At 41.5% G+C, this 24,961-nt stretch overlaps 1 protein-coding gene across 1 annotated transcript in view; it reads left to right on the top strand.

The window, feature by feature from the left end:
* ARPP21 (cAMP regulated phosphoprotein 21) overlaps positions 1-24,961 on the top strand; it is a 100,670-nt gene that overhangs the window by 17,625 nt on the left and 58,084 nt on the right. Inside the window, exons 11-15 of the mRNA XM_042817506.1 lie at positions 10,111-10,219; positions 11,945-12,046; positions 17,856-17,893; positions 19,623-19,682; positions 22,675-22,904. Of these exons, the coding sequence (XP_042673440.1) occupies positions 10,111-10,219; positions 11,945-12,046; positions 17,856-17,893; positions 19,623-19,682; positions 22,675-22,904 (539 nt within the window). The remainder of the gene's footprint in view (positions 1-10,110; positions 10,220-11,944; positions 12,047-17,855; positions 17,894-19,622; positions 19,683-22,674; positions 22,905-24,961) is intronic.

The following is a 24,961-nucleotide window of genomic DNA, read 5'->3' as shown; positions in this document are numbered from 1 at the left end:
CTCTGGGCAGTGCTACGATGTTTTTGGTATTGCAGGAGTTTCTTTTAGACTGGACTTGAACTGTATCAGCAGGTCACATACATAAAATATGCACTTTGTATGTCATACTTAGTCTTGTAGATTATTAGCCTGTGCTATTTCATGTCCTTTGTGTAAGGGGGATTTGATTCACCTGAATAGAGGTGAAGTTCTCAGATTTTCTTTTGTGTATTTACGAAGTGATCTTTGTGTGGATATCATCTGTGCTAGAAGAGGTGTGCTGTGCTGATTTCACCATTTTATGATTAGAATCCGGACTTCAGTATCAGCAAAATGATATGCACTGAATGATGACTGTTTCCACGAGGATTAGTTTCAAAAAGATTTTTTCCTCTAAACTAAGGTACCATGAAGACTTTATTGGGATGCCAAACATAATGGCCTTTGGAGCGTGTAGCAAAGTATCCCTTTCCCCTTGAGCGAATAAGGCATTGGTGGTTGCTTGGTGTAAGTGACTTCAATTTCTATAAGTGCTTGTTTGCTGATGGAAAGGCAGAGTGTATTCCATACACAATTGGTAGCAGCTGGGTTTTGTTCAGGTATATGGCAGTAGTTATGCTGTATACCTGAATGCATATACCTTACTTTTTGCAAGATTCCAGTCAAAGCAATCATCATTTGTGAGAGTTTGAACCACAAACTGGTTTTCTAGTTGCTGGGTGTTTGTTTTGTTTTTCACTTTCCTCTTGTAACAGAGCATTTGTCTGGCAAGCCGTTTGCTGTATGATCTTGCACCTGCACTGAAGCACCTTATGGCATCCTTGCTTGTCACGCATGCAATGGGGTAATCATCTCATGAGAACAGAATCACTTTTGTTAGCCACATGAGACAGGAAAACAGATGAACAGCATTATATTTGCTTTTATTTCCTTTCTGTTGTGGTTTATGTTACTTTTCTTCAAGGGAGCTTGAAGTCAGCTGTGTTCCTCTGTTTTCTATTGTAGTTGCCTCTTTCCCATGCTCACTACAGCACAGTTCTTTCGCACCTACTATGAATAAGCAGAAGCTGAGGGGGATATCTACACATTCCTTCTGGCATGTTGTTGATGTCCAATCAGTGTAGCAGAGTCATGTGTGAACATAGACAGAAATGCAAGGGTGAGCAGTAGCTGCGTGCAACTTAAATGGAAAAGCTATGTCAGTGAGCAGTAACACCATAATTGGCCAAGATATTTTGTTCCAGTTTAAGACAAACATTAAGCAACTAAGAATTCACTAAAAGCATTGATTAAAGCAATAAAAACCCACAGTCATAGTTATGGAGTATATGTAGCTACATAGTTGTGTATGTAGATTTAAAGTAACGAATGATAATAATTTTCTTGGATTTTTATTTCTTGGACACATTCATTTTTAAAATAATGACTAAATTTAGAATGTATTGAGAAATTTAAGGGAGTAGGAACAGTGTTCAGGATGGAAAAGCTTGGTGTCCCAGCAGTCACTGTTGTGATGCTCAGCTTTTAGCCTTTCCCTTATTGCTGACCTTACCCACTGCAGGGGAAGGCTTTCACATCCCAAAATAAGCAAGGAACTTGCCAAGAAACTCTTGGGAAGAACGTTAAGAGGGATTAGACATCTCACATTGAGATTTGGGAAACATCCACTTCCAGCAGAGTCCTGTGCATGATACCAACTGATTGGCATTTTAGCAATATGTTAATGTTATGCTACAGCCATTTGTTTCAGTTATAAAGGACATTCCCCTCTGAATGCCTTATCTGGGGTTGAGTGTTCATCATTTCAGTACTTGGTGCTGAATCTCTTTTCTGGAAGAAACCTCTGGAAGAGATTCAGGTTATTTTATCCCAGTCTTATTAATTTTTGAAAATTGTTCATTTTCTTTAGATTAACAATACTTGAATTAGGACAACCTTTTTTTTTTTTTTTTTTCCTTCTCAATACGTGTTCTCTCTTTTTAGTTTCATGCCTGTTTTATATGCAAGACAGAAAAAAAGATAGTTGGTATGTGTAGAGCTGAGCTGAATATGACTCTTAAATACTGTCTTCGTTCATACTTCGATCATTGCTTGCCATATACTTGCAAGCTATGGGAATGTCTTGCTCTGTAAATGAGATGTTAGGGTAAATGAACCAGTTCTAATAGCTCCAGTATTAAATTTTCATCCAATGTAATTTATCAATACTAAATTATTTGTAATTAAGGTGGACATGTAATTTACAGCTGTTGTATAGTGTAATGAAATATTAGTTAAGCATTAATTAGAGGAAATGTAGTATTTTTTCTAGGTTTTTAATCCTTGCAGTCCCACTCCTTAGCAGATTTGACAAATGCATGTTGTGGTCACCTGGGCTGTGCTGGGGAAATTGAAGGTTGCCAAGAATGCTATAGAATAGCAGGAGACAGTTGAGTTAAGGGAAGCTTGTGCATATTTTATCACCGTTAACCAGTGTCTCTGTGTAATCATCCAGCCTGTAGCAGGAAAATGCCTGTTAATCAAGCTACTGTTGGGCTCTTTATATTTTTGAATCATTGCAGGCAGGTCTGGAAACCTGAAATGGCATCTGTGATTTACTCAGTTAATTCCTTCTGTAGTGGCTGAGAAACATTTTAAAACTTGGGCTGTAGTTTGCAGAAATGAGGCACTGATTAGTGAGCAAGGGAATTTTTGAGATTTTGACTCAAAATTATTCTCAGTAATTGCCTTTTACCATTCTGTTGCCTGCCTCTTGTTAAATGTAGGAAATATGACATAATCACTGAAAATGGAGAAAATGTAATGATTTTTGAGTTTTTTTTTCTTGAATAGCCAAGTCAGTTGCTTCTGCTCCCTGCTCCAAGCTGAATCTGACAAGTTATTAAAAACCATCACTTCAGGGCGGTGGTCATTCGTGGAATGGCTTCTGGTCCATGACTGTTCCTGCTGGAGTAGCAGAAAACACTCATGACCTGGAGTGGAAGTAAAACACAAGAATTTGTGATGCAGCAGAGCACTGCTTTGTACACATGGTGTATTTGAAGAGGACTAGTGGTTTCTTCATTAGGACTAGTAGTTTCTCTTAGCTTTTGGGGAACCACCTTGCTGCCTTCACTGGAAGCCTCCAAATTCTTAGCCTCGCTTTCCTTTTGTTGCTCTCTTCCTTGTTGGTTTTTGAACTTCTGAGATGTGAAAATGTAATTTTAAATGGATCTGCAGTTATGCAACACTAATTTTCCTCTACTTATGGAGCGCCTAGTCTTTATAACAAAATATTAATGAATTCCATGGTAAGCAATGTCACTACTCAGGTGTCTTTACTATCTGGAAATAAATTGTTGCTTTGCAAAATCTAGTGAAGTCTAGATACAAATCCTGCTATCAAAAACTGAATCCAAGCCAGGGGATTGGCAGCAGGAGGAGCAAATTCCTGAGCCGTAGAAGTACTGGTTTGATTACAGGAGGACAGTGAAGTATCTCAGTGCTCTTAGAATGGTCCCTGATTGAGAGAGAAGGCCCTGGGTAGCAGAAAAGCTGGTATTTCAGAATACCCTTAGCTTACTGGTTTCTCCCATGCTTTCAGAGCAGTTTTTGAATACTCTGGCTCCAAAATACCAGGCCAAGTATTGAAGTCTGTGTTCAGGTGAACTCTCAAGGGAGTACTGTGCTTTTGCATCTGTAGGTGAAAACAGAATTGCTATCTGGAATTAAGCTTTAGGAATGCTTGTCAAGGTCATGAGCTGTGCTATGGGAAGGTTAGATCAGATTTTTTTAAACTGTGCAGTCTGAAATTCTGCAGGATCTGGCCCCTTCCTTGGTCCCCTCACAGAACAACTTGTCACAGAAGAGATTCATAGCATATTATCTTTGTCCATCCTGCAGCCTCCAGGTTAACCATCATTTTCATAGCGGGAAGCACTCCTGGTGCCAAACGCACAGGGATCATCCTGCTAGGGTCCCAAAGCAGAACATTTTGAAGAGATGAGGGGTTTTGGTTTTTCACAAGTGGCAGCCTGCCTGCCTGCTCTGCAGAGTGCGGGTTGGTGACAGAATCAACCTCACGCTGTGAGCAACAAGGAAAAGTCATAACTTCCATGCTGTATTACCAGCTCTGTTCCTTTCAATCCTGTCAGATTTATCTGAAGGCCGATCATCTCCGTGAGAGAGGGAGAATGCCTATCAGAATCACTTGTGACATTTAATATCCTTGTTGTTCAGTCATAAATAGAGAACATGATTAGATTGCAGATGCTGTTCTGAAAGATGCTAAGAATGTACTGTCTTTACCCAGTTTAATGTTTGGTATTTGAGGTGTTTTTCCTGCTCTTTGGAGAAGGCAGCACCTTTTACCAACTGCCTTGTACAGGGTAGATTTTTTTTTATGGCTTTCAGTGTGCTTTTGTCATCGTAACAGAAGTTCTTAGTGACTCATTCTATAAAAGCAGCAATCTGTTAATGAGGCATCAACCTCCAAAAGCCTGAAATGCCATCTTGAGTGATTTTAAGTGTTAAGTTATGATAATAGAAGTGCACTGTGCTTTAACAATTATCTGTATTTAAATTCCTACTCTGACTTTTAAAAACTGTTAGAGCATCCATCAACCCTGAAAAATACTCTGTCCTTATTCTCAAAACTGTTGTTCTGAGGGAATATAATCAAAGAATTTTAAGCTCTAGGGCTGTAATTCTGCCTTACATCATTTTGCTGGTGCCTTTTGACAGTGCTAGCATTTGCTTCCAACTTTTGTAAATTCTCAAACTCACAGAACGTATCACCATGCCTTCAAGATCAAAGAAGTCATTTTTTTCTTACTGCAGATAATAGAGTTTTGGCCCAAAAAGTAATGCTTATGTAGTTTTATTGTGGCTATAATGCAGAGCACTAGGAGAGCCTCCAGCATAAAACCAAAAAAGCACAGCAGGCAGATGTAGTAGATATTCACAAACTAGCAAAGCAAGAAAGGATGCCATACTGTGCAACAGCATGCCTACAGAATAGAGGCCAACGTGATGTCGGACCGAGCAGTTGGTTTAATTAAAGACAAGTGCAAATAACAAGAAAATGCAGTTAAGCCATCGGAACACCTTCATAACAGCGCCCTAAATCTTCATAACTTCTCCTTATGCAGTCGGCAGAGACACTTCTCACCCGCGCTCACCATCCCATTGCTCTCCTGATGGTGTGCTTATGGAAGAACACAGAGCCACTTATTTGTGTTTGCCAGATGATGATCCTGCGGGTACCCAGGGGGCTCTTTGCCCCTTCCCAGCCCCATTACTTTACCTATCTGCCCTTCTGCATTGCCATTCAGGAGATGAGTATTAATGCCCTGTTCCCATTTAGCACATTCAGTGAACATCACATTGCAAATGCAAAGCTGGTGGATTTTTTTCCTTCAGGCTTGTGCACACCACAGCGATCTCCACTTTTGAACTCGCTTTCCTATACTGCATTCCTTATACAGCTGCCTCGCTCGTAACCTGGGAGGTTTTTTACAGATGAGCTGCACTACAGCGCTTGCTAGATTTTTTCCTTTATCAGGCACTGTGCTGGTAAACTGCCTTTTCCACACGTGGGGAGGTTGTTGCTCCTTTTGAAGGCATCTTGTGCTGCACAGGCCTGCGTGCCATAGTGCTGTCAGAAACGTATGCCACGTAATAAAGATTTATGTGCTGTGTAATTCAGCCCTGACAATCCCACGCTGCCTCTGTGCTCTGCTAATGCAGTGACTGCGTCTTAGAAGAGCAGCATACAAAGCTCACGCTTGTCTCTTTTCATTTGTCCTTTTGGTGTGTGCTATCTCTGTTTCCCGTGTCTTAGCCAGTTAGTTCAGAGCTAAATAGCTTGCTTTAAATGAGTGTAGATTATTTTGCCCCCACTATTTCATTTCTTATCTCCCATATAAATACAGATTTATGAAAGTGCATTAAAATGTTTCTAAACGTGAGACAGCCAAAAGCCCTATGACTTCCTTACTCGTCAGGATACATGGGCTGTTACCACTCTGCAAAATGTTTTTAGAGTCTGTAGTTTGATTCAAAGCTGAATACCTGCTTAGGACACTTAGATAGTGGTTTTGGGTTGGTTTGGTTTTTTTTTTACATTGCTACTTACAATGGTTGACCTGGAATGAAAAGCATTAAATGAGCACATAATGGGAATTCTCCTTAAATATTCCATTTAAGGAGTATGCCTGGAGGACAAACTCTGTTCTCTGTCATACTGAGATAAACTGAGAGGAACTCTGCTAAAGTGAATGGAAGAATGGAACTAGTTCACAATAAAATCGCCATAATGACAACAGAAAAATCTTACAATGGATGCTGCTATCAAAATCTAAACTTGTTTTTAAAACTTTGACACACAGAAAAGTTTATCTAATTATACCAGCTTTCCTTTTTCCAAAATGCAAGCTTAGTTGTAGGGAAAATTTGTTGTCCAGAAAAATCTATTTGGTTGGATTCTTGCTTAAATAGGGTCTGTTTTGCAGTTGTGTTTTAAGGGACTATAAAATGCTAACAGGAAACGTTCATCTGTTTGAAGATGCATAGAGCAGTGTTTTACTCTGAGAACTGGCTTGTCTTAAAAGACAAAACTGTCATGTAATTTTGTAGCAAACTGTATAAAAACTTCACTGGAAGGAAGGAATATACTGCTTTTTGCTCTGGAACACACTGCCAGAAAGACAAGTATTTAATTGGTACTCATAGCTCACAACTTGTAGGAAATGCTAAACGAGTTCATATGTAATTTGTGGTTTTGTGAAGTTGTGCTTTGGAGAACAGATGGTTTACTTACACCAGTACTGTTGACTGAGAAATATTTGGGTGATCAAAAGGGTTATATCAAAGAAAAGCAACTTTTTTTTTTTCTTCTGTGCAGGTTTTTGTTGTTTTTTTTTTTCCTCTCCTATGTGTTTGTTTCTGTGCCTTTAAGGCATTCAGCTTTTCTCAGTATGCTCCCCAAATCACAAAATCCCATTTATTTAAAGGGAATTGGTATTCCCTCCTTAGGCTCTTTTGGAGCAGTGGAATTTGAGATTCTCAGGTGATCCCCAGGTATGGGAACTAAATGAAATATGGACTGTCAGGCATGTGGGCAGCAATCTTTGTAAGCATATATTTGCAAATCTGTTTTCTTGCTCGCTTCTGTTAGCATGTAAATACACAGGTACACTGTATCTATTGGGATTAGCCTCTCAAAATGATAAATAATGTAGGTTGTGGGTTTTTGTGTTTGGTTTGTTTTTTTTTTTAGCATTATGTTGTTGTTTTTATTTTTGGTATTGTTTTGTTTTCTTTGCGTGTCTGGAAGACAGTTGCAATATTCAAGGTCTTCAGAAATACTCAGTGTCTTCTTGAAAAGGTTATGCCAGTCCCATTTTTTACCACTTTGAATTAAACCAAGGTGTGGTTGGGGTTTCAAGGTGTCTGTTAAGGTGGCAGCAGTGAGGGAGTTCCAGATTCGATGTTGTTTTGTGGAAATGAACGCATCCCATGCTTTGGATTAAGACCTTAATTTAGATCAACGCTCCAAATAAGCTTGATAAATTCACTCCCTTACATGGATGAACACAATCCAGTGCATTGTGCAAACTCTTCCCTATCAGTGCTAAAAAAGCATAGAAGAAAAGTGAATGTGGTTTCTTACCAATTATGGCTTGCATGAGATGAATTCTCAGTGTTGCAGTAACTATACATCTTATTAATATATTGACAGTATGCTGCATCTTACACAAAATCACATATTTTTTCTCGCATTTTCCATCTGTTGGCTCACCTTCAAATTCATAAAGTACTGCAGCAGATTTCACCAGGTGAAATACTATGTCTCCACTCACATAGTAGACTCCCATAGCCTTGCTGTGCTCCATCATATTCTGCACAAACAAATGTCCTTTCACAACTGAGGATCAATCACATACTGGGCTTGTAGATTAATTTTATTAACTGGCACCAGCAGCTCATTAGTTCTGGCTTGTGGCTTGATCTCATGCTTCTCCTTCCAGTCGTCTTCTGACAGGTGGAAACATTTTAAAAACACTAAAGGAAGTGAAAATTGGATTTTTAAAAATAGAAGTAATGTATCAACTATTAAAAGCATGTTGTTTATTCAACTGTGTTAGTAGTCAGAGATGTTTAGTTGCTTTTGTTCTTAACCTTTTTTTTTTTTTGCTAACTGTTGGTAACTTCAAATCTTTATGTTTTAAAGTCAGAAATATTTACTGTGTGCACTGCATCGTTTGTTAGATCCTTAACAGATCGCTCATAGCTATAAATTTTACAGTGATAGTGCATCTAGAGAGGTTTAGTTTGTATTCTAAGCCACAAAACGAGAAAAACAGCATTTTTCAGTTGGTGATTTCAAAGCAGAGTATCTGCAGGTGCTCATCCTCTGTTCTAAGCGTATAGATACAGTGCTTATTCATGAGAACAAAGGCAGAACAAGCCACCTAGCAGTCCATTAATTGGATTTTGTAGCATTTCTGGTAAGACAAACCACCTCTGCCTTTAGCAACCCATGGTGTCATGGAACTGTTGTAAAAAGCCAAGCTCCTTTGGGTCAACAAAGAGACTTGGTTGGCTGTGCTGATGGTTGGACTTGGTGTTCCCAAAGGTCTTTCCCAACCTAAATGATTCCGTGACTCTAAGGGCATCTGCAGAGTCTGTTGACTTCCGCATTGTGGGCCCAATATCTGCAAGTGCCAACACCTCCAGCTGATGGGCAGAATGTTGTAACACTCAAAGTCTGTGAAGATCTGGCCATTGTGTTTTGTTGCTTTGTCATCAGAATGCAAATTGTGCCCAGAAGAGGAAATTTGTGGAATTGATACAGAAAGTGAGGCAGGAGAGCTGCTGTATCTTAATTCTAAATTTTCAACAGTTCATTATAAATGTTTCCTACGTACCTGATGGTGAATTGCAGTGGACTGTAATTATGGCATGAATATGTGCTGTCTTTTGATTAGAAATACGCTGCTAATTAGTTAAATACAAATCTGAGCGATACAACAACAAAATGGTGGCTGATCTCACCCAAGATTTAATTTTCCACTCTGGAATAAAGCAAAGCTGAGACTTTCATTTCAGAGTTTGCAGAGAGCCTTCAGACGTTACTTATGAAGTCACTGAATTCTCTCAGCTCCACCTTTGCCTTCTTCTGTCGGTGGCAGTTTTGTGCCTGGTTTGTGGAGGTCTGTTCAGTAGGCACAAGCATCTCCTCAGGGTGCCACTGCTGGAAGCAGTCTGTGCTCCTTCAGCTTTTCAAAACCAGTTTGTGATTTATCAGTGGTTGATAGCATATGAATTCCAGCTCTTCATGTCTCCAGACCGTCGGTCACCCTGCTGAAATCAGTGGGACACAACATGTTATTATGGGTTGGGGTCCAGGAGTTGGCACATCCTGGAGTTGTTGTCAGCTACAAGGGATGGCAGTGGCCACCTCAGTAACACAAGATGTTTCTTGCTGTTTGCTTTTTGTACAAGGTGTGAACGTGGGGAACATGGAACAGCTCCTCTTGGCTTAGGAACCTAAAAATGTGAAGCTTCTAATTTGTACAGTTTGGCTCTTAAAAAATAAATGTCTGGATGGGTTCAGTGAACTAATTGATACTCTGTGACTCTCGTGGAATATTTTCCTCACTTAACGGTGATGAGATAATTACTTGTTTAGCAAAATACCATCAGTCCCTCCGGTTATGGTTTTATTTGTTAGGAATAAGAAGCTCTTGCTTTTGCTCTTAAGATTTCGATCAGTTTTGCATTACTTGCAAAGGTGGTTCGGTGCCACAAAGCTGCCTGCGTTGCTGGAGATCCCTGCTACTGAAGGAGCCAAATTAACATGCAGCATGTTAATTTGTTTTGCTGTCCTTCGGTCGCAGAGAGGAGAGAGAAATATTTCGGTGAATTCTCGCTCCTCACTACATAACAACAACAAAAGCTGTTTATGGCAATAACAGTTAGCAGCAGGGCTGGCCCCAGGCTGCTATAGGACGCATCTCACGATGAGTACCAATGTTGACTGGTTTTGCACTGAATGCCTCTGTGAAAACAAAGAGCACTGAGAAAATAAAGATCGAACTAAAGCCGAAAGAAAGATTTTTTTATTGCTATGTTTTACTTTGCTGGCAGACCAGAGCAAAGGTTTTCTGAACATTTAAAAGATGAAAAAGGTGAAGAATCCCAGAAGCGATTTATCTTGAAGCGAGATAACTCTAGTATTGATAAAGAAGACAATCAGGTTGGTTCTCGGCTCGAGAGTGGCTGAAATTTTGTTCTGTTCTTTTCTTTTGTTTTGGAGGCGGGCTGACTGATGTTATTGTTGTTCTTTTGTTGTTGCTCTCCTCTCCCCCCCGCTGCTCTTTGCCCCGCAGCAGCTCCGAGCCCTGCGCGGCCGCTTGCGCCGTGGCAGCGTGTGGGTCTGCATGGGCGGTTTGCTTGGCAGGACGTGCTGCATGCCCACGGGGGGAACGCCGAGGCTCGGGCTGCGTGGGAAGGCCGTGCTGGTCGCATTTCTCCATGTGTCGCCTAACGATGGCAGCTGTTCCGCTCCCTACAGCTTGCTCCTTCAGTTGTACCCATCCATTCGGAGCTGGATTTCAGTACGGACCGATGATAAACTGGTGTAGCCCAAAAAGGAGAAAACAAACAAACAAACAAACAAAAAAGCCCCAAACAAACATGCAATGGTGAGGCCAGGTTGATTTTTAAACTATCCTAAAATAAGTTTTGACCAAAAATGAATCAGTCCCATCTATTAGCTCCCTCCCCCCCGCCCCTGCCCTCACCGTGTGTTACTGTCTGTGTGACTGACCTGCTTGTTGTGCATGCTCCGCAGCACCAGAGTCCCCGTGTTGCTCATCCCATAACGCAGCATTGCTGGAGGTGAGCGATGTGTAGGGAGCACCAGGGGAGCACGTGGCTTTGTGCTGCCTTTACTCAGTGTTGTGCTGTTCCGGTCTCGTGCAAGCTGTGTACGTGGAACATATTAATAACAACAACAACAAAAAAAAGAAAAAAAAGAAAAGCAAAAAAGGTTCCAATACAAATTGCTATTTTGAGAAAGTTCTCCCAGGTAAGAAGACTGTGTGTGTTTTCTTTGCTCAGGTTGTGTTTGTTGGAGGTACCTGCTCTAGTGAGTCTCTCATTGCCACTCTCCTTCATGTTTTCAGTAAAGGACTGATTTTTCCTTTCTTTTTTGTTTCCCTTGTCTCCACATCGTATCTGGCAGCCTTGCAGTTAGGCTGCATCTCAGTTGGCTTAGACGTCAACTCTCAGGCATTTTCAGGGTGCGGTGAACATGGGGTTCAGCTGAAGGAACACAGCATGACCAATCATAGAGTGCTGAGTGGATGGAGGAGAGCAGTGCCCGTAATGTAACCACAAACGAAGAGCTTCTTGCTGGGCGCCCTCCTCTCTTCCCTCCCTCCCCAGGCCACAGTCACTTCCTGCACTCTGGTTTATTGCTAGGCAAAAAGGGCCACGCTTTTCCCAGTGAAAATGAAATTAGGGGGTTCCTTATGTCATGGAAATAGTTAAAATTCTTGTACAAAGCACTTGGGACTTCTCCTTAGTAAGCGAGCTTTTGGTGGGCTTCTTTTAGAGCTCACAACTTAGGTCTTACTGCCTGGTTTCCCTCCTTTCTTCCTTGATCTCATAGGTGCTGCCTGCCCTCCCATCTCGTGGCCGCTAGGATAGCTGAGAGATGGTCAGAAGCAAAGGCTTGGGGTGACAACAGGTGGATTTAGGGCTGTGGGTTGCAGGCATCGGGCAGGAGGCCTCCTCTCAGCCCTGGGCTCCATGGGCAGCATCTGCCTGGGAGCCCTCGGGTGCCCTAGGAGTGAAAGCTATCATTTTCATGGTTCGTTTGTTTGAGTGAACATTGATTATTCTCAGCTGACAGTTTCTTAATGGCAGTTTTTAACAGCTCAACTTATATAACCCTCCTGGTTTTTTTTCTGCTCAGCAAAACAGAATTCTTCCATTTAGAGATGACAGACGAAGTAAATCAATTGAAGAGAGAGAAGAGGAGTATCAGAGAGTGAGGGAGAGAATATTTGCACAAGATGTGAGTAGTTGTTTTCCTTGCCTCTTTAGTGCCATACCTTTCTCGGTAGCCAGCCAGCACTGCCCCTGCAATGTGAATGCTGGATTTGCACCATGAGCTGGAGGTGGCAGGGAAAGGCTCTGAGAGAAGCTTCAGGTGCTGAGGTTGCTTTCTGGAGGAGGAGGAGACACTGAGAGTTGCAGGGATATGGGCAGAAGAAAGAGGAAGCCCAGCATGTTGTCTGAGAAGTGCTTATCCTGTTCCTTTGAATGTTCATGTTTGTGTGGTCGAGGTTTTCTTCTTCTTTCTCTTTTTCCAACCAAAGAGCAGTGATTTAAATGGACACTCTCAATGATCTCAAATAGCCGTATTATTTCATATACCTCAAGCCAAATCACACTTTTTTTCAAGTAGCATTCAGCAGAGCCACCTGATGGTTATGTGCTTTGGACCACTGCTGTACAACTGAGACACTGAGGACAAAGAAAAGTCAGTGGTAAATGTGGAGCTGCACAGGTTTTCTGAAAAGGCTGATTATTTCTGCCGTCAGAAGGAGTCCTGCTGGTGATTGTAGCATGAATAGAATAAAATGAAATAGGTCTTGCAAAAAAAAAAAAAAGAAAAAAAAAAACTTGAAAAAAAAAACTTTTTAAAAAGTTTAACTAACAAAGCTACGTTTCTAGGGGAAAACATTTAAATTTGGCACATCTATGAACTCCACTTTATGTTCCTTGAAAAAAGAAAATTACAATTTGCTGTCCTACTGTAATGAAGGGATCCTAAAAGGAGAGAGGGAAAAAAAGGAAGTGGGGGTAGTTACCATTTTGTTTTATCTCACATCTCTGTGGGAGCTCTGCCACTTAGAGGAAGATGGGAACAAAACCAATTAAAACGTACTGAATCATATTTGGCAGTGTCCTTTTAAATTAAAACTGTTCCTGTGTTGCAGGACTTATGCTGTTGTCTAAGATAACCTTTCATTTTGCTCTGGTTTTGGAGTTCCACACATCCAAGTTACTTTTTGTTTTAGGAGAATATGTTCTATGGTGTTAAGGTATGTGTTGTCTCATTTGTGATGAGTAAGTTTTGCTCGTTAATAAGTAGCTTGCCACATCTGAATGTTTTTAGCCTGGCTTTTTCCTTCTAGACTAGAGAAAGTTGCAGAAAAACAGAAGCCCTTCAGTTTATGTTATGCTTTCAGCACGTGGGTCTGATGTGCATACTGTCACGGTATGTACAGTAGAGTTAGTGAGTCATTCATGAGCCTCTTTTTGCAACCTGTCTTCTGTATGAAAGATTCTGTCTCTGGTGTATTACAAAGGAACTTGTGCAAAACCAAAAAATCTTTGGGTTTTGAAGCAGACTGCGAATGAGGCAAAAGGTTGTTAAAAAAGCAGCAGCTAGAAATGCCAGGCTGGGAAGCAGATGGCTGGAGAGGTGTGCTGGAACTTGCTCCCCAATGTGCTGGTGTTCTTATTTTTAGACCGTTGAGCTTTGAGGGCAAGTGGTGAGCTTTGAGTTGCTCACAGTTGGAGGATGTTGTGGTCTGTTGGGTTAGCAAGGTCCAAGCAACGGTCTGGTTGTGGCAGGCATCCTATATGGATGTAGAGTGAACATGTTTCCAGATAGCAATGTAGATCTCTCCCTCTCTCTCTCATATCCACTCATTTGGTCTCTCTCTCTGCTGTTGTAGGTGCTAGTGAGCCAGCAATACGCCATGTTGCACTGAATTTCAGCAAGTTGTACTGATAATATTAACAGGAATTTGTTTCTTAGCTGAGCTTTTTTGAGTGGAGCACTCCTCATAGTGAGGCACTGTGAGGTTGTGGTGGTGGACAGTGTTACGTTCTGGTTCATTTTAGGAAGGACAAGTGTGGTTTCCTGTTGTAGGTAACCACTTGCTGCATGTAGGACTTTTTAGTTTAAAGAACTCTGCAATCATTTGTAAATCCATTTTCCCCAAGTTTCTGAGGTAGGTACCTAAGCACGTAAGCCTTGTCATCTTGCAAATTACAGATGTAGAAAGACAGAGAAGAATTAATCATAGTATGAAGAATTAATCATGTGGTATTTTTATTACCTGTATGCTATTTACACTCCTGTAGTCAAGCCTTTATCCATGCCTTGCTTGTGATCCTTAGAAAATGGTTTACGGATATTTCACTCTAATTAGAGCATGCATGAAGAGGACTTGCATGAGAAGTCTCCATAGGGCAGCAGTGAAGGTGCAGCCATTCCTTGTTGCACCTAGCATCACTGAAAATATGCCTCAAGAATCCCAAACTCTGTGGAAGGTAGATCAACCCTACTATCAGAATTCAGAGCAAAATTTAGGAGAAAAAGGGAATCTGGTGACAGAGGCAGAGAGTCCTGCGCATGTGTCAAGTATGTGAAAAATACCTTAACCTGCTCCCCCCATGTTGAGCAACAGAAAGCTTCCTTGCCCTTCCTTTGATTTTTGCAGCACTCCAGTGCACCAGATATCTTCATTTCCAAGTTTAAAATAAATACGTTCATGAATAATGCTATCATTATGATAGTCCTCATGATGATTAGTCTGATATTAGTCAGTCTAAATTATACTCCCTGTCAAATTTTCCATCTGCTGTGTTGGCTATCATAAATTTTGATAAGGAAAGCTGGAGGTTCTAATGACTCCTGTCATGTAGAGTCATAGCAGGTGGCAGGGACTGAGAGAAGCATGTTAATGACGTAACTTAATAAAAGGGTGGGTAAAGAGTGAGTGTATTAGATCAGTTCACTGCAATAGGAACTGCTAAGCACGTACCTCCTAAACTTGTAGGTTGCTGTAGCACTGAGCCAGCACTGCATGAGCTCTGTTACGCTCAAGGTTATTTTTCAGTTGTAAGGCCTGCAACCTTTCTATCATAAACTCATTTTTACTGTAAACCCAGCTTTACAACAGCTTGTCATTTTTATGACCAAGTGCACATAGGACCTGGAGTATTCAGGTCTTAAAAAGAAGTTTCTCATCTAGGCTGCTTCAGTTGCTTTTGTTGCATTGAAGAGTAATTCCCTGAGGAAAATAATAATTACTAAAATCTTAAAGGAAAGAAAGGTGTATGTTACTCTTTCCATACACATCAATATGAATTATAGATTTAACTCAGAATCCTGAATGTATATGTAAATGGCGCAGTAAGTTTGGCTTTTAAGCATGCAGAAAATTGATTCTAGAGACAAGCAATTAAATTACTTAGGGGAAATTTCATTTTTTGAGGTTAATGCAATGTATAACCTCATGAGCCAGAATCACGTAAGAACCATTCACTGTTCATCAACGTATTCTCTAGCAATTATTGTGTATTCACTGAAAAATGTAGATGCTTTATTAGTTACACAAATGCTGGAATTGTCCGTGTTGCACAGGGTACTTAATAAAGGAAATACATCACAGTTTTTATTTTTGGCTGTTAATTGTTACAGCTGTTTTTGACTAAGCAATATATTTTGAAGGGCCAGATCCTTCAGGTAAAATAATGATTCCTCTGATTAAGAAAGCGTGGAGGATCTTCACTGCTCCCTGATTCAGGAGTCACTGAAGGAATGTTTGAAAAGCTGGCTTTATCCTTGTCTTATCTTGTAAAAAGAGTGGGAAGAAAAGGTTTTAAAATGGACAAAACCAGGAAATGCCTTCTGTTGGCTAGCATAAACCCACAGGTATCAAGACTGCAGTATGGCTGTACAGAGCCCCCCTTTTTTGCTGCAGATCAAGCAATTAGCATTAGTTGTAAGCCTGAGATGTATCAAATCTCATTAACTCACATGCAGATGATTGCCTGATGGTATCCACTGCAGGATATTGCTGCATGTTAATTGTTATCTATGCAGGCTAATGTAATTGAAAACAAGAACAGCAACCCCCAGTATACCTTGTGCTTGACAGAGCTGAAGCACGTCTTCCAGTTGAGACTTAAAAAGGTTCTGGGAAATTATGGAATGAAAGACTAGTTTCATAAGTGACTGTTAGTCATAAAGAGAACCTTAATGGAAATCTTGCGTGCAGAAGTCCCTGAGGAGGTGAATTTGTAGGTGATCTTGCATAACCTTTTTTCCTTTAGTAGATTTGTTGTCAGTGTCTTTGTTTGGTGTAAAAGAGCCAAGAGTTTTAAAAACCTTTTTTTCACAACATCTGTGTGTGTACTTAAGGCTCAACTGAAAGTACTAGGAAAGCTTATTGATGCTGTAGATCAGGAAGGTGAGTCATGGCCTTGTAGTAGCTGAACTGCTATCCAGAGCTGCTTAGCCATCAGATTTTTTAACAGTAAGAGTAACATCATGAAGAAAGTGCCTGTCTTTTCAGCCTATGCCCATATTGAGAAATAAAGAAAAGATGCTGCCTCGTGGTGGAGGTGGTACAAACCTACAGGGGGATTTCAGTAGACTTCAAAGTTGTTAGACTGTGCTCAAGCTCACGTAGCCTCCAACTGTTGATGAAAGCTTGTGAATGAGGAACATATAATGGGAGCAGATGAAGTGTTGTAGCTGTGCAAAGGATCCCAGTGGAATAGTTCACATCTCTTCTTAGCCTGGGATGGAGTCCTAGGTCTGCTGCAGCCAATCCCTGGCGATGGAAACCTTGGCCCTGAAATGCCTAGGTTTTGTGCTAATGAGATGTGCTTGCCACCACTGCAGCCCAGATCCCTGTGCATTCGATTCCTCTGGATTTCCTCACATTCAGCTGGGGCACAGGCTGGAAGCCTGCCTGAGAAGCATTCACCAGGCAGGTGCCTGCTCCATACAGCATCCCTGGATCAGGTGCTGGGTGGGTAAATGGCAGTGCTGAAGAGAAACTGTGCTGTGTCCTCAGGGCTGAGTTCACACATCTCCTGTATAAGTAGAAGGTGACACCAGTAATGATGGTGTGCCATTATTCTTTGAGCTGAGTCCCATTGTTGTGGAGGGGATGGCCATGAGCTGTGGTGTCCTCAACCCCTTGCTTTCCTTTTGTTTAAATTCTTTATGAGTACTGACTGTCCTTTCTTCTGTACCTCATGGAGATATAATCCAATGGCAGCTGCGAGGCACTTTGTGTAGCGAACATGAAATGGGAGGGAAATGGAAAAAATCCAAGTGGGAGAATTATTCATGGGAAATTGAGCACAGCTTCATTTCTCTGCATAAAAAAATTAAGTAATGCCTGAAGAATTACACACTTGCCAATAGGATTTATTTCTTCCGAGCCCTTCACCTTTCTCGGGGTCTAAGTCATCTAAGTCCTCCAGCAGAGAAGCATTTTTGCAATAGATTTTATTACTGATATTATTATTATTAATATCACCCTCATTTTATATCTCGATGTGGGTATGGCTGCTTCCTCTCCACGCAAAATCACTTAGTATCTCTAAGTGCTGTAGTATCTTCTCTCCCTTTCAAGAACTTTGTTGACTTTGCATGCTCTCCTCCTGTTTGTCTTCCCTACCTGCAGCTCTGTGCTATTCTGCAATCTTATTTCTGGGTGGTAGGGCAGACTTGTGGAAACTCGCTTTATGTAGGCAAAATGTTTTTCCCTTTGAATCACCAGCATTTTGCACAGTCCACCTTCTTCTGATCTCAGGGCTGAGAAGTTTCAGTTTGTTTCCAAACTGAGACCCCTTGTTGGCAATGTGTTGTAATGCATGGAATTTATTTTACTGGCCTGACCTCATTCTTGACCTTTTTTCCCCTCTTGTCTTCTGCAAATGCAAATGATGCATGAATTGAAATCCCCTTATGCCTGACCAGGGGAGATAATTCTAAAAACAAGGAAGGAATTGGAACAGCAGAGCATATCTAGAACGTCTGATACAATGCCTTTTTTATTTTTCAGTCAGTTTGCTCCCAGGAAAACCTTTTTGTGGAAAACAGGTAAAAAAAATACAGCTTTTTTTTTTTTTTTTTTTTTTTTAATTTCTCTAGCTGTTTCTCTCTTACTATTTGGTGTATCCATAGCTGTTAATGCCAAAAGCACTGAACAAATTCATAATCCATTACAGCTGTGGTGTTTTTCTGCTTTGGGGAGGGAGGGACGGCTGGGGAGGAAGGGGTTGCCTTGCAATGCTGTGTTTGAACAAATAAGTGAGGTATTAGTGCTGCTTTCCCCATACTCTGCATTTCACTTTCAAAAGGTGGTTGCAGGGTGGTGGTGCAGGAGAAAGCCCATCTAATGTTTCATTTCAAGTGACTAATCTCTCTCTGGAGTGCCCTCAGAATTTAACTTACCGATCTTTCAGAAGCACTCGAGCAGCAGCTGGATGATGGTATTTACAAAACAAGGTGTTTGTGTTTCTGGTGCTTAACCCAGTTTTCATGGCAGCACTGAGCCGCTTGTTGCTGCTGAGGGCTCAGGAGTCCCCCAGGTCCTGCCTGCTGTGGTCCTGCATTGTAATAATGCAATGATGGTACCTGAGCCAACTGTTACTGCATTACTGTGTGATGGTTCTTCAGGTTCCTTATAATAAATCCACTTCAAGCAAAGGGAAGAAGAAACTGTGTGTTAATTCTGATGGTATATGATAAACAAAGCTCTGTAGCAGCCATAAATAAGCATGGAAGATCTTAGGAACTGTATGCCATTATGGCAGATAAGGATTTCAGTCAAAATGCTGGGCATTTCACCGGTGAGTGCTGGAGCTGCGCACGTTCTAAAACTGTTCATTGTTGGCTTCGAGAAGATCATCTTTCACAGTATTTCTATCTCTGTACATCCTTACTTTTGTTATTTATGAGTAAGGCTGTTCCCATGGTAAATGACTCCTCAGTAGCGGTACAAAACAGCCTTTCTGGTGGATGGTCCTGAAGGGAGAAGGAGGTATATCCCTCAGGATGTCCCACTGCCACCTAACCACCTTGTGTTCTGAGAGCCCAGTACATTACCTCAGCTGCTGCTTCTGTATCACAAGATACATTTTGTCAGAATAAACAAAAATTCTAACAGAGGAACCCTGAAAAGCCAAAAGAAGATACTCCCATAATCCTGCTTTTTTATCCCTGGGAATGGGAGAATAAGTGTGAGGATGCACACTCAGGTGAAGATCAGAGCACTGCTTTTTCTTGCTGCATGCCGTACAGCCATCGGCCAGGTGAAACACTTAAACTCATACTGAGCTCTGTGCACGTGAGCAATCTTGTGGATTTGCTGTGTTGGAAGTTTCACACATGTTTAAGTGCTTTGCCTTTTTTCGTCTACCTGAAAAGCTGAACCTGAGCGTTTATCTGTGCTGCAGAGATTTCCAAGGGACATAGCAAGTACTTAAAATTACGCTTGCACTATTTCGCTGGCTTGCATTTTTATGTTCTATTAGGTGACATTCTAATGAATTTTCTTTTAGATGTAGAAGTATGGTTCCTTGGCTTCTGAGAATTACCTTGCTTGGTAACAGGAAATATTAAATGGCCTTCAGCCTCCCTGGCTGACATTGCTTATGTTTGGTTGATTGCCAAGTTGTGGGAATGGGATTTGGGGGCCAATTTTAGCCTTGCTTTTTTAACTGTTAAGCGGGCAAGATGGAAGATTTTGCTAGAAACTACATGTAATTTTAAAGATAGATTTGTATTACTGTGTGTGTTACCGTGATCTTTCTTTTCATTTTTTCAGTAGGCTCTTGGAAGACAGTAGCATATGCAATGATACCCATAAGAAAAGACAGCTGTTTAGGTTTGTATGGCTTACTTTATTTAATATTTGTTTCCCAGTAACTCTCAGTTGTGATTCTGCCTGTGTCCTTGCCATTGACACCTTGCCTGGGTATGGGTATGTCATTTTTCTGTCCAGAAGGGAGCACTGAAGTTCTTATCTTGCTTATCCCATGCTCTCTGAATGAGGAGATCAGGGCAGGACACTTTCCTTTGGCTTTACTGATCATCAGCTCCGGAACCACATCTAGATTTTCAGCTGTTTGGGCTCCCAGAATTTGGGGATTATTGTAACTGCTGGGAGTCCATTTAGCTGTAGTTCAGGCATTTTTCATAGACTAGTGCCCAGCCTGACATTTTTTCCATTCTTTGTTTTATTTAAAGCTGAAATAAAAATGTAATGAGGTGAAACCTTTTTCTTTATCTTAAAGCATCAGTGCTTGGGAAAAGTTTTCTCCATTGCCTTTCTGTTCCAAAACCTTTTTCCATCTGCCCAGAGACTATTCAGTCATAATCTGTATCCCAAGGAACATCCCATGACACAAAGAATCAATCCATATTTTCATGGAGAGCACCTGCGCAGTGGAAGACCCAACCTGATCCAACTGAGGAACTTATACAGGCTCTCATCCCATGCCAGGAGCACCAACAGATTTAAATCAATCAAAGTTTGGCATGCCAAGCTGCTTATAAAGCCAATCAGCTGCCACAAACTTTAAGCAGAGCAGGCAGAAGTAATGAATTCTTTCAGAAGCATATCCTTCATCTAGTAGAGCATGGGTATGGCCAGATTTGCTGTTTGCATTTGTAGCAGTGATAGTTTGTCACTGCAAGCTCGTATCACCTATGTTAACATGATTTTTACTATGAGGTGAGAGGACACAGGATTATTTGATGTGTATATCTGTTTGCCAATTGTGCATGTCTGCACAGCAGCCACAGGAGATGACAAGTCCACGGGTGGAGGAGAAGAGCTGGAGCTGGCAGAAAAACTTCTCCATGCTTTGGGCTAGCCCTGGTGAACTGATGGTCTTGGATTGGGCATACAGGAGTGAGGAAGCATCAGAAATATCCACGCAGAGGCTCTTAATAAATGATACCTATTCAGGTTTGGGGAGCAAGTAGGAATTTTGTGTAACATGCAACTACAGAGAACGGGGATGCATAAGCATTCGTTTTCTCTCCCTTTCTTTCACTAGAATATAAAAATAAGAGAATTACTGATGTTTAAGCACAGGAATGCAAAAGCATCTGTAAATAATAAACTTTTTGTCCTTTCCAATTAAATCTTAAAGACAATTTATTTTTTTTAATTTTTAAATCTTTTTTTTTTTTCCCCTTTTTTTTTTTTTTTTTTTTAATGTTGTTGCTTCTGTGCTGTTTCTCTTCGTGTTTTCCCTCTGTCTGGGTCTAGCAAAGGTCAACAGGTAAATGCTGCCGATCACATGGGTGTGCGGCTCTGATTGCAGGCAAGGAATGCACCAGCCTGATCCCGTCCTTGGCACCCTGCTCCTTCTCGTCCTGAGTGGCACAGCTTGGCACGTTCTCCAGTGAGAGAGCAGGAGCCACGCTCACAGGGAGAAAGGGAGTGGAAAGGCAATAGATCCACTCTCATCCTTTTGATTTCTAGAAAGTGCTTTGATGGAGACGACTGCAGAATAAGACAGAGTTTTGGGAAATGTCTTCTGAAAGCCTTCCGAAAGTCAGTGTTGCAAGCCTCACTTGGGTCATAGCGCACGAAGCCGTAGTAGGGCATGCTGGTTCTGTCATTTTAGCAATGCAGTGTAATTCATCATAAATAAGGCAAATTTTCTGCTGTTTTTTGCTGTCTGCTCCCAGTTTGCTGTGTTGTCACTCATGGTACTCAGGATGCTCCGCAGCTATTCAAGGACAGGCAGTCTCTACCCAGAGCTTTTTGCAACTTAAAGCTGGGACACAGGCAGAGGGGGAACATGATGATGTTATTAGTGCATATAGAGGGGAGAAAACCAAACTTGATGGGGTCTCTAAATGGAGCATCAGTGTTGAAAAGTTTGGGCTCATGGTGGGAAGGTGGGAAAACGGTTCAAAGGAGGGCAACAAAGCTGGTAAGGGGTCTGGAACACAGGCCATATGAGGAGAGGCTGAAGGAGCTGGGAATGTTCAGCCTGGAGAAGAGGAGGCTCAGGGGAGACCTCATTGCTCTCTATAACTTCCTGAAGGGAGGTTGTAGTGAGCTGGGGGTCGGCCTCTTCTCTCGTGTCATTAGTGATAGGACCAGGGGGAATGGCTTCAAGCTACGGCAGGGGAGATTCAGGCTGGACATGAGGAAGTATTACTTTTCAGAAAGGGTGGTCAGGCACTGGAACGGACTGCCCAGGGAGGTGGTGGAGTCACCGAGCCTGGGGGTGTTCAAGGAAACGCTGGATGTTGTGTTGAGGGACATGGTTTAGTGGGAGCTATTGGGAATAGGTGAACGGTTGGACTGGGTGATCTTTTAGGTCTTTTCCAACCTTGGTGATTCTATGATTCTATGAAGACACCTTCATGGAAGAGGGTTGAATGACTTCCAGAGCAGATGAGTAGCGATGAGGTAAAACAGAAATAAAGAGGGTAGTTGTGAAGACAAAGGTAGAGGGCAAGTGATGTTAGTGAGGAAAGCCATACAGTTGATGGATGGCAAAGGGAGAGATGTTGAGGAATTGCCTGAGGTGGTAGGTGGGTGAACAGGCAGTGGATATGCTACGTCACCCAGTGTGATACTGCTTCATCAGTCCTGTCTAGTGAAAAGCTCCTGGGATGTATGGGAAAGGGGAGCACTGGTAAGTGCTGTGCATGTAAAGAAGAGTTGCAGCAATGTTAATTTTCTCAAGGTGGATGAGTATTGGGGTCAAATTCCCCCTTCTAGGCATGCTTTTGTAAATGCAGAGTACTTCCTTTTTCTTTAGTTGGCTCACTGCAGGGTACCCAAAGATAGGCTCTGCCCTGACAGTCTTTTTGTTTGTGTATGAATCTTTGTTTTCTGATGTCCGCAGGGGGAACAGAGATAGCACAGGGAAGGCATCTGGCAGTCGGCAGAGCAGCACGGAGAATGAATTGAAATGGACAGACCACCAGAGGCCATGGAGCAGCACAGACTCGGACAGTTCAAATCGAAATTTGAAGCCAGCCATAACAAAGACAGCAAGTTTTGGTGGCATAACCGTCCTGACAAGAGGAGATAGCTCATCAAGTAACAGAAGTACCGGCAAACTGTCTAAAACAGGTAGCTAGTACTGTATTGGGTTCGCAGTACTCTTTGCTGCACAGTGATAAACGTACATGGCAGCTGTGTTTGCCCATCTGTGTATGCTAGTGGCTGGCTACTGGGTGTTCAGTTTATAGGAGTCGACAATTCCTGGTCCTTGAGATCTGCAAACCTCAGATGTGAAGTAGGCTTTCTTGGAATAGAGTATTTGCAGTTTCCTATTTGGACACTCCCTCTAATCGTAGCCTCAAAAGGTAGTAGCTTTTGTAACAAAATAAATGAATGGCACAGATTGCACCTTTTTATTCATCTTACTCTTTTTGAATCCTGAAGAATTGTGTCATACAGCTGATGAGAATTCTAAGAACATTTTGTCGTCACTGCTAAAATACAGACCACCTGCACGCTGGAGTCCTGCCTCTCCATCTGTTGGCAGATGAGCCAGTGTGCTGTGGTAGAAGCCATCAGAAGCTCTGGATTCACAGAGGTCCTGCAGCCTCTCCATTTTCTTGTTTGATTCCAATTAAATGAAATCATCGTTTAAGGGTACTATGAACCTGGTGGGAATTCTGCATTTATTTGCATTAACTTCATGGGTTCATTAACATGTGAGTGAGTCACAGGGCATGGACCTAAGTAATTTCAAGCCATGCCATTAAGCGACTCTGTTGTATTTTTGTGTAAAAGTGCATAATAAATAATTAGCCCATCAGATGATCCCATTGGTTTGGTTCACTTGGTAAATATAGTACAGGACAAGTGGTAATCAATACTTAGCACTTAGTGGTTTTTCAGCTTGAGAGTGCTATATGGATGATACTTAATTTTAATTCTGCTTATCAGACCCTTGTTAGCCAGTTTTCATTCCTGTTCCCAAAATGGCATGGTAGCCTTTGCTCTGCTTCAGGATGCTCAGGAATGGTGTTTTCGGAGTGAACTGAGGAAACCTTTGACTTTGTAACTGTCTAAATGTCACCAATTTGAACACAGTCACAGTTTTTTTCAGAGAAGGAAGGGTACCCAGTGGTCAGAAGGGTGTTCTCTCCAACCCTGCTGCTCCTAAAGAAGCTGAGAGCATTCACAATATCCCGCATCTTTCTTTTTTTGCTTTTCTTTTACCTTTCTTTTTACCTTTCCTTTTACCTTGAACAAACAATGGCTTTGAATCTTAAAATTCTCCTGTAGTTCTACTCTGCTTCTCCATATGTGCAATCTAACGGAATTAAGATCTTATTTTGTCTTTGATAAATATTAGTACAGTATAGTTGGGTTTTTGTTGTTGTTTTTTTTTTTTTTCTTTTCAATTCTTTATTGTTCCTGAATACAAGCATGTTCTATGTTCCATAGAATCATAGAGTGGCCTGGGTTGAAAAGGACCACAATGATCGTCTAGTTTCAAACCCCTGCTATGTGCAGGGTCACCAACCACCAGACCAGGCTGCCCAGAGCCACATCCAACCTGGCCCTGAATGCCTCCAGGGATGTGGGGCATCCAGCCCTGGATGCATTCAAGGCCAGGCTGGATGTGTCTCTGGGTAGAGCAGCCAGTGCATGTAGCACAACCAGTGTGTACTCTGCAATGTGGTATGCAGAGGTGCAGAGCCTTCACAACAGTGTCAGGGAAATCCAGTTTGGCGGGTTGAGACATCTAATTGCAAAACATTAATGCTTTTAAGTAGCCATTTTGGTGTTAAAGTCAAGCATATTAAAGGGTGCACTTAGGAAGATATATTAAAATAGAAATCTCCAAAGCATATGAATAATGGTAAGTGCATCTGTACTCCTTAGGCACCAAACCCCAAATTGCTTTCAAATGAGAGCTCTTACAATACATTTTTAAAACATCATTGATATTAAAATTCCATGTTCTTTGTAGAGCAATTACATGTTGTAAGTGCTCTGACTTTTTTTTTTTTAACACAGAGGTTTTCATTGTGGAAGCAAGTTGATGCATAGAAAGAGTGAAAATAAGTTAAATAAAAGGAAGGGTGGAAAGAGAAAAGAGCAAGGCTGGATGTCAAAACAAAGTCACACCTTCAAAGTTGGGACACAAAGTGAATTTGTCAGTCAGCCTG

The sequence above is a fragment of the Centrocercus urophasianus genome, unplaced genomic scaffold, assembly GCF_019232065.1.
Source record: "Centrocercus urophasianus isolate 14NV4802_14NV808 unplaced genomic scaffold, USGS_Curo_1.0 seq_16, whole genome shotgun sequence".
In the NCBI taxonomy this organism is placed as follows: domain Eukaryota; kingdom Metazoa; phylum Chordata; class Aves; order Galliformes; family Phasianidae; genus Centrocercus; species Centrocercus urophasianus.
The sequence above is the reverse complement of the archived record's forward strand: the minus strand, read 5'-3'. Positions and strand labels throughout refer to the sequence as shown.